General features: G+C 42.3%; 1 protein-coding gene across 5 annotated transcripts in view; it reads right to left on the bottom strand.

Moving 5' to 3' along the window:
- The window catches only part of FNBP1L (formin binding protein 1 like), a 65,988-nt gene extending 56,131 nt beyond the window's left edge, over window positions 1–9,857 (bottom strand). For 2 of the 5 annotated variants that reach the window (XM_087960677.1, XM_087960675.1), the window contains exon 1: window positions 9,368–9,850. In XM_087960677.1, coding sequence (XP_087816803.1) covers window positions 9,368–9,391 — 24 coding nt within the window. In that variant the 5' untranslated portion in view covers window positions 9,392–9,850. Of the gene's footprint in view, window positions 1–9,367 lie in introns of all 5 variants that reach the window. The other 3 variants (XM_087960679.1, XM_087960676.1, XM_087960678.1) reach the window with 3 other exon arrangements.
- Between the last annotated feature and the right edge of the window lie 408 nt (window positions 9,858–10,265).

The following is a 10,265-nucleotide window of genomic DNA, read 5'->3' on the forward strand; positions in this document are numbered from 1 at the left end:
TGATCCTCCTCGTGGCTTGCAGCTGGGAGCTATGTATATAAGTTTGCAACTGCGCAGTTAGAATTTGCAGGAGTCAATGTAGCGTTCACCTTGAAAGAGGTTTATCTTTGCTGGCGTTCTTCCCATGGACTTTTCTCGGTTATTTTCCTGGAGTTTATGAGTTATCTTGGCTTGCTTCGGAACTCTCATCAATACGGTTTGTTTTGGTTTTCTGTTTGCCTCATTATTTACTTTTGTGACTTTAAACTGTGCCTAATAAAACAGTGAAGTTAAGTTGAAGGCTTTACCGGACTTTAATATATGTTTTGGATTATTTTGAGAGACTACGGGTCATCACAATATAATTCCATAGTATTCTAAGCATCCCCTATGCTGGGTTTTGGCAACCCACAGCTCCAGAGTTGCATGCAGCTCTTTGAGCCCTCTGCTGCGGCTCCATGTCCCATCACTGGCTGGCCCCTCCCCTCCTAGGCAGAAGCTCAGGGCAGCGGAAAAAGGAGGCTGACCCCGCCGAACCTCGCATGCCCATCCTGGGGGTCAGGCTTGGAGAAAGCCAGAGCACCCTTGCCAGAAATGCTTGTCAGCTGGTCAACCCGTGCATCTTTGCTGTGCTTTGGCTGAGCCCGGGCACTCGCTTGAGGATCTCCCCACTCGTGCGTACCTTCTTGGCTCTACCACAGCCAGCCAGGGGCTCACGAGAGAAGGGGGAGATGGAGGAGAGTCATCAGAGCCTTATGCAGGAGCAAAGCGGCCCTGTACTTGCCTTCGTGCTACATTTGCGCTCAAGGCAGTCCTCGCCTCCTGCCATTTTGGGCTGGAGCTTGGCTCTCCACGCTCAGCCTAAGAACTGCGAAGGGGGGGAGACATGGCAAGGCAATGGCCGGAGTCTTAGTGCACGAGCAAAGAGATCCTGTACTTGCTTTCGCGCCACATTTGCGCTCAAGGGAGCCCTTGCCTCCCCCCGCTTTGGGCTCAGAGCTGTAAGCCATGAACTGTTGCTAGGGGCAAGTGGGGCAGGGTCGCATTGTGGCTCCATGTCATAACAGGCTCCAGGAGGAGGGGGGGCCATCTCCCCCAATGTGAAGCACACTAAAGTTCACTGTGCTGCGCAAGGTGCTGCATGAGTGCCTCATGGCCTGCCCAACGCCTCATACCAGAATCAGACAGGGGGAGGAGAGTTACAGAGAGAGGGGGAAGAGAGAGAGACATAGAGACAGAGACACAGAGAGGGAGTGATACAGAGGGGGGTAGTGAGGGGGGATAGAGAGAATTAGAGCTACAAAGAGGGGGGAGAGAGAGAGATAGACACAGAGAGATACAGAGAGAGGGGGAAGGAAAAGGAGTGAGGATGGGGAGAGAGACACATAGAAATACAAGGGGGAGATACAGAGAGGGAGAGAAACAAAGAGATACAGAGAGAGGGGGAGAGAGAGAAAGATGTCAAAAGGCTTTTGTGGCTCCCATCCTCTGCCATAATGACCGGCTGGGTGGGCGTAGCTAGGGGATCATATGACTGAGCGGGAGTGAGTAACTTTGAGTTGGCAGGTTGCAGGCTCCCGCCCTATGCTATATACATGATACTGTTAGGAGTGTATAACTGCAGGGGGTGGGGAATGTTAGGTCATTATATGGATGATACCTACTCTGTTACTCCTCTTCCTCTACTAACTCTTCCCATCTCACTCCAAGAAGGCCATAAACGAACAGTGATCCTACTTGGGTACAACGATGTAGCATTCTCCTTGAAAACAGTTATGTAGCTTGGAGTTCTTTTGATTGAAAGTGACCTTGACTCTGAAAAAAAGTTTATCCAGGCATCTAAATGTAATCAAGTCTGGATTATTGCAATACAACTGGTCCAGAATGCTGCAGCTTGTTTGTTAAAAGGTGCTGCACAGAAGGGATGTAAGTGAAATGAATGTATCTCTTACAAGGATGTCACCTCAATTCGGTGTGCTGATATTGATCTTTAAAATCTTGCACAATCAGCATATTCCTCCTCTTTCTGTCCCCCCACCTGTATAAATTTGACTTTCTGTCAGGCCTCCTCTTATATATTTCAGGAGCTCCTCATATCAATCTCATATCTGGGAGGAAGTCTACACAGGCTTTGGGATGGACATTATTTTTCCTCATTAATAGGCTCTCAAAAACTGAAGTCCTTTCCTTCTTAGGACAGCCTTTAATATATAGTTCTATTGTTGTGATTTTCAAATGGTCCTTTAAATATTTCCATTACTGTTCTAGTGTTCTCTGCCTCTTTGTTGTCTTAATTTTTCATATTTGATTCTATAAATCATATAAAACCAAACATCAGCAGGATATATTTAAGTCCTTATGTTCTTAAACTCTGAAGCTTCGTTTTCCACTCTCATAATTCAGTCCATGTATACGGAAATCTCATTCACCTCTTCCTATATCTGAAGAAGCTGCAAATACATTATGCTATCAGTTAGTTTCATGGCATGCCAACCTTTTTATTATTTTAACTTTCAAATGCAGAAATGGAACACCATTTTTCAAACAGCAATTAATTGTTTAAAAGCGTAACATCTGAGAATGATTCACTTCTATTTATAGAATTTATCTTCCTTATTATTTTTTTTCACCTCCATTGTGTTCAGTTATTTGAACATGGAAAACAAATGTTGGAAATGTTCTTCCCCTTTGTCTCAGTGAGTGACATCAGATAACTTTAAATGAAAACACACTCCATTTGTTTTGTTTTTTGTTTAAAGTGTGTCCCCCATTTCTCACCAGTCTGAGGAACCATTATCCTAAATAGCTTCATAAAAGAAATTGGCGCATTGCTTCAGAAGATTTCAATAACTTATCTACAACCATGGAAATATTGCCAATCTGGAAAATTTAACTATGCAAAGGGGGGGGGAAGACCCTTTCAAGACTAATGATTCATTTTCCATGGAAACAGGATCAGAATATCAGATAGCCATGCAATCAGAAAACTTCTGGGAAGATACTATTAAGTTGCATGGAGTTGAAATAGCAATTAGTCTGGTAAGATTCTTTTTTAATCTTATCATCATAGTTGGACTATTCTTGAGTAAGCAAAGCTTACAGCTAACCATTGCTAACTCATTTGGAGAGAGAATAACAATTCCTTTAAGGTAAATAACTTGCCGAACCTGTCACTCAAGCTGCCCAGCATTACATGCAGCCAGGTTGGTAACATTTTTCTGAGCTATTTGTTTTTATCTGCAACACTGAAATAATTGCCCAGTTTTAAAAACTGCTTTAAAAAGCATCTCTCATTCAAGTACTTTAGAGAAAAAACCTTTATATATCAAATATGTGTAACATTTTGCAGTATGCTCTGAAACTGAACTACTACATGCATACCTAGCACGATTCACTAGTCTGTGTAACAGACCATTCCTAAAGAAATTACAGGTAGTCCTTGTTTAACTACAATTGGGATCAGTAAGTCAGTCCTTAAGCGAAAAGGTAGCTAAGAGAAACCACCATTGTGCTTATGATGGCTTCAGCTCTCCTTTCCTTTACAGATCTGCAATGGTGATAAATGTGACGATTGACTGTAAAGGTAATTTTTCCATCACTGCTGTAATGTGAATGGTTGCTAAAAGAGGACTACTTGTACTATGATTATATTGGCTGTATTATGCTTTTACAAACACAGGTAGTCCTCATTTAACAACCTGAATTGGGACCAGAATTTCCATTTTTTGGTGAAACAGTCATTAGGCAAAACATCACGTGACCACACCCCTAAATGGCACTTCTGGTGGTCATAAATTGTGCCCATTAGGCCAGGATTATGCAGTCCAATAGGCAGGGTGATGGTGATTATAAAAGTTATAAAGATATAACTTTTGAGTACCAGCCAAAACTAGCATTCTTTAATATTGTCGCAATTTTGAATGGATCATAGTTAAGTGAGAACTACCTGTACACCATTAGAAAAAACAAAAGGCTAGTTTAACTTTAAAGTATGTTTTGAAGATATATGTTACTTAGTTTCTCCAGAAACATTTTACTTATTTTGGAAACTTTATATAGTTGCTTACTCCCTCACAGCTACTCTAGGTGGCTTACAGAAAAACAAACCTGACAGTGGTTTCCAACCTTGGGCACTTTATGACTTGTGGACTTCAACTCCCAGAATTCCTCAGCCAGCATGGCTGGCTGAGGAATTCTGGGAGTTGAAGTCCACAAGTCATAAAGTGCCCAAGGTTGGAAACCACTGTAAGACTCTCAGGGAAATCTATCTGCGTGTTCAGCTATGAAGAGAACCATCATCAGAAACCATAAACTCACCTGTGAAAATGTAGGCCGTTATAGCTATAATCTTATAAGCACTGTTAATTGGTTCCAACAGTTTACCACTGTTTGCAATTCTAGTCATAGGGATGCACAGAAAGCAAAATGACAGGAATGTGATGGAAGCCCTCTTCCTTTTGTTCCTTTACTGCAACTTCATATAAGACAAAGGCTTGTGTCACCAAGTTACAGCCCATGTTTCATCATTCTGGTGAAATCTTGGGATTTTACATTCATTTCTATACACAGTGTTATTAAAAACCATCTATTTCTCAAATCAGACTAAAAGTACTTTCCAAATATTAAGTTATTTATTATATGGTGGCTGGGAAGAAATGCTATAGTGACACCACTAGACAAATGCATGAAGGCTGGATTCTCATATCATATTAAGATTATTATTTTTAAATTCAAAGGGGCATATTGACAAAACCAAATTTTCTGTTCTTGGATTTAAAAAAACGTTTTTACTAATAATATAAAATACAGGGTGGTTTGCATTCATGAAGTAGATTTGTTAATCATGTTCATAAAACACAAGGTAAGTACCACACATTAGCTCAAAAATAAGGATGAGTTGAATCATCTTAAAATTCTACTGAAATTACAAAATAAAGTTTTCAGTGCAAATACAGAAATGAATGTGCATCATTCTTTGAAAAACCACTTAGAGAAGGCTGTAAAGCACTGTGAAGCCGTATATAAATCTAAGCGTTATTGCTATTATTTGAAAAACATATTGAAGAAGTAAGTATCCAGAAAGATAAGAGAATTAAACATCACTGCAGAGTATAGATATTTTCAGACTTCTCTATAAATGGTTTGACCTGTTTGTAATTCCAGTGAAGCACAACTGACCAAGAGGCTATTTTGTCTTCATTAGCCAAACAGCTGAAAGAATATTTTATAGCTTACCAAAGTTAGCTAAAATTGTTATCTTTTATTACAGAGATAATGTACAGGTAATCCTCATTTAGCAACTATTCGCAGTTACAATCATGATTAAAAAGTACTTTTGTGACCAGTCTGATTACAACCTTCACAGGTCTGTAAAGGCAAAAGGAAAGCTGAAATGATACTATGATCACAGTTGAGGTTTCATTTAGCGCCCACTGTGTTTTAACAACTGAGTTGGTGATCTCAACTGTGGTTGGTAAAGGAGGACTGGTTTTATCAAAATTTTATACATAGTCCTCCACTTATGACCACAATTGAGCCCAAAATTTCTGTTGTTCAGTGAGACATTAGTTAAGTGAGTTTTGCCCCATTTTATAACTTTTCTTGCCACAGTTGTTAACTGAATTGCTTCAGTAGTTAAATTAGTAACAAGGTGAAGTGAATCTGGTTTCCCAATGGCCTTTGTCAGAAGGTCATAAAAGGTGATCACATGACCCTGGGACACTTGAAATCCTCATAAAGACCAACTGCCAAATGTACAAATTTTGATCATGTGACCATCGAGATGCTGTAAGGATTGCAAGTGTGAAAAAGTCATAAGTCATTTTTTTCAGTGTCGTAACTTTGAACGGTCACTAAACAAACCATTGTAAGTTGAAGACTACATGTACTTATTCCTGTGTACAATTTTTAGACATAAATAAAAATTAGATAAAAATCTGATAAAATTTGTCCCTCCTTATGTATGACTATGTTGGCCAACGTATACATTCTCACATAATACATTTAATAAATATGTCATAAAAATATCAGTATCTATCTGCAAAATATATAGAAAAATATAGAAAGAATATAAACTAAAATGTACCCCTTCCATCTATGTAATTAGGTTACTTTTTGTACTTTATTTAAATGACTTGATAGCTATAACACTGCACTACATCCAAGTCCTTAATCAGGTAACTATTAAACAAATATCTGTACAGAATCTAGTCTTAAAAGTTTAATTTACATTTTGGTTTACATCAGATAAGTGATGATATGGTTATTTTTAAACCAAAACAAAAAGTCACTATTTTAGATGCAAATGCTTTTCCTGAACTCAGTATTCATTCACTCAGTGTTCACTATTGATCCAAAAGAAAAATTTGTACATATTACATAGTTTCTTTAGATAGCATCTAAAAATACAGTCAACGTCTAAAAATCATTCCCAGAAAATAAGCAGCAAGTTGTCCCACTTTCCCCCCAGCCACAGATAAACTTGTTAAAGTGATTAAAGATTCTAATTAAATAAATTTCATTTCATATATACTTTAATTTACAACCATTTTAAAAAATGTTTTGCCACATTTCCTGACACATTTTCAATTTCCAATTAATTTATATGTGTCAGAACAGCTATACAAGTTACACTACTAAACTAAATGACTTCAACTTTTAAGACTAGATTCTGTACAGATATTTGTTTAATAGTTACCTGATTAAGGACTTGGATGTAGTGCAGTGTTATAGCTATCAAGTCCTTTAAATAAAGTACAAAAAGTAACCTAATTACATAGATGGAAGGGGTACATTTTAGTTTATATTCTATCTATCTAAATTAGTAATGCATAAAAATAAAAATATGCCTTTAAATGGACAATTTAAAATACAAATTGACAGGAGAATCAGGGTGGTGTAGTGGTTTAAAATGTTGGATGAGGAATGTGGGGTGGGCGCATTCTAGAATAGATTATCCTCAGCCATGGAAACTCAGTGGGTGACTTTGGGCTAATCACTCTCTCTCTCTCAGGCCAATATATGTGGACTATCTCCTGAATTAAAGCTGGGAGGTAAATGTAATAAATAAATCAGGTACAGTATTGCAATATTACAGAAATCACCAAAATACAAATGAAAAACTACAATATCATATTAAAGTTACTGTACACAATTTGGACCATGTTTTTGAACTGTGAGCCAACTGGGATGTTTTAAAGGAATCAGTTAATACTTGTGCAAAAGAAAACAAATCTACTCCGATGTCACTGTTCCTATTCATTCACTGACCCCATTGAATCATTCAATGTTGTTTCCTTGATGCTGTCTGGGCTTGGTTGTTTGCTTGTAGACATTTCATTACCTAAGTAATATCAGCAAACAACCAAGCTCAGACAGCATCAAGGACGGTACACTTCAACCCCGAGCTACATATATTGTTTTCTCATTATAATCAATCTATGCTGTTAAAATTACTACAGCCTCCAAGTATTTTAAGCAGGATACCCGTAAATGTCCCCCAACAAACTCTCTCTTCCCAATCTCACTGGGAGAAAGATTTAACCTCAGATCCCACTAGGAAGCAGAGTAGTCCTATCCCCTATCAGAGAGATGGGAGGCATATAAATTTAATAAATAATCCAGAGAAGGCAGTTTTGCAGATATCCAAGCCCTGAGCAATAAAGGTCTTTAAAGGTGATGCTGGATTGTACCTGGAAACTAACAGTGCAGTTACAGAAGCAACACAGGAAAATGTTGATGTGCTCATAATTATATGGGCAGCTGCAAGCTGTACCAGCTGGTTTCCAAAAGGCTTTCAACATCATTCTGAACTGCAGGAGCTCAGTTGTGAGCTGAAGAAGACATGAGTGACCAGGCATAGTACTGTACTTCCTGAACCCAGAAATGGCTGCAACTGACCACAATTAGGATAAAACAAGCAGAGTCATTAAATGACAGGACTTGCTCACTGATTCAGCTTTGATTAAGGAACACAACCACTAAAGTTAACCACTGGACATCAAAGTTGTCCTTCATACACACTGTGCATTACTTTCCATCCCTAATCAATAGTACAATTGCATGCAAGAGCATCCAATTGATGCCTATGGACCCTCTCATGTTGGCTCCATGGTGATCTGCGTACTTTGGTTTCCCATCATGGTTTCTACTAGCAAGGTTTAATAACAAATGGTTTTGTTGTTGTTTTTAATGTTCACAGAAACAGCAGAACAGGGTAATTGCCTGCTTTTCAATTACTCAGATATTTGAGAGAAGAAACTGTAACACCAAGCAGAAAATACACCATACCAAGGTGTGGTATTTGAGAATGTTATTATATGGGCTTCCGAGTGACTCAGACCTCCTATGTCTTAGCCTGCAACTCACTGACAGTAAGGTTGCAATCAAGAATTCCTCTCATTTTTGCTCTGGAGCTCAGCTAAACCCAAAGGAAGCTTTGATTGCTAGTTAGCTTATTTTGGCTGCCCACTTCGGTCTTTTCCTACACCTTCGGCTCAACCTGGTCTAGTTCCTCAAAAGCAGATCTGGGGCACAGCCTGACTCACAACCAAAGATAGGAGGGACCTGCCTACAATACACTCCACCTTCAGTTTCTTCCTTAAGACGAAACTCAACAACCCCCTCCTGCCCAGCATGAATCCATGCCTCCTTTCTTGCCCTGTATTGTCCAAGCCCTTTTTTTCTTTGTTTAAGGAGAGGAAAGGGGGGGGGAGAAACTGCACGACCAACCAAGGCAGATCAAGCTCGCTCTCTCTCTCTCTCTCTCCCCCCCCTTTAAGGAGACAGCGAGAGAGCACGGATGATGCTGTGGATTCCCCTTCCAAAAAGACCCAGAGCTCTTGCAACGAAACCAACGTCCTTCAACCCACCGCCGGAGAGAGAGAGAGAGAGAAAACAACAACCCCACGGAGAGAGCCTGTGGATCGAGATCAATCTTATCGCGGAATTCTAAGCGCTGAAAAGGAGGGAAAAAAGAAAGGGGAGGGGGGAAGAGGAGAGGGAATTTCTCCTTTGGGCCCCGCCCCTCGCTCGCCCCCACACCAGACGTGGGAAACAGGCCGAACCCCCCAACACACACACGCGTTACCCAAGTCACGCTTTTTCTCTCTGTCCCCCGAGGCGCTTCCACTACTTCGCTCAACAAAGCAGCCCGGGCGCCCCCTCCCGCTCCCCGCCACACGGAGGAGATTGCGGGGCGAGGGGGCTGCGCCTGCCTATATACACACACACACACACGCAACAAAAGCAGCCGGCCGAGCTCGCTCGCTCGCTCCTTCCCCGTGAGAGGGTCGGTCGCGAAGCCCGAGCACAATGGAGAGGAACCGGGATATATGTGTGTGTGTGTGTGTGTGTGTTTGTTTGTTTGTGTGGAGGGGGGGGGACTCACCCAGAGCTCCGTGCCCCAACTCATGGCGACTCCGCTGGCAGCGCAAGCTTCGCCCCCGGCGCTCCTTTGTGGCTCTTCGGGTCGCTTCTCCCGAGGCTTCGGCGCTGGCAGGAACGGCGGCAGAGGCGGCAGGAACGCACCCCGTCCTTGTCCTCTGGGCAAGTCCCGGAGCTGTGGAGAAGCACCGCCCCGCTTCGCGCTGAAGAGAAGGTGGTGGCGGCGGCGGCAGAGGCAGCGGTGACCGAAGCTCCAACACCGCCTCGCTTCAGGATGGGAATAAGGAAACGGGGAAGGGGGGGGGGACGGAGAAGCAGGGAGGGAGGGTAGCCGCGAAGGAGGCTGGGAGAGGGGCGGGCTCGGCCACCGCAGTCGCTCCTTAGGGAGGCCCGGCGATTAGGCGCGAGGCGAGAACTGGTTCTTTCGCTGCTGCTCGCTGGCTGGCTGGCTGGCCGGTCGCCGCTGGCCCGCTTACTGCCACGGCCGCCTTTCTGTCTCACGAGCTGCAGGAGGAAGAGGGCAGTCTCTCCGCGTGGGGGGGGGGGGGGAGGAAGGATTCAGAAGCCTCTGGGTTACTACAGGTGAGGTGCTGCCACCTTTCTGGAAGTTCCCTTCCGCTTCAGAAGAGCAAAGCACACAAAAACGATTTGCAAACGGTGCTGCCCGGGTTCCTGGCTTCCGTGCGACCAAAACATTTTTAAAAATAATAAAAATCGAGCGTCCACGTGTCCGACAGTACCGTGGGGAGCAGTTGGCCAGATAAATCGTGGTCCCCTTTTCAGTAGGCTGCAAGGCAAAATAATTTAAGGGGGGATTAATGACCATTCGCCATGAGTAACTCGCCATAGTCAACTTGCCACGGCCAACTCGCTTCACAGGACACTATCTCTCGCCACAGGAC

The sequence above is a fragment of the Notechis scutatus genome, chromosome 3, assembly GCF_049901735.1.
Source record: "Notechis scutatus isolate UNSWTSFEM ecotype Mainland chromosome 3, rNotScu1.2, whole genome shotgun sequence".
NCBI classification, from domain to species: domain Eukaryota; kingdom Metazoa; phylum Chordata; class Lepidosauria; order Squamata; family Elapidae; genus Notechis; species Notechis scutatus.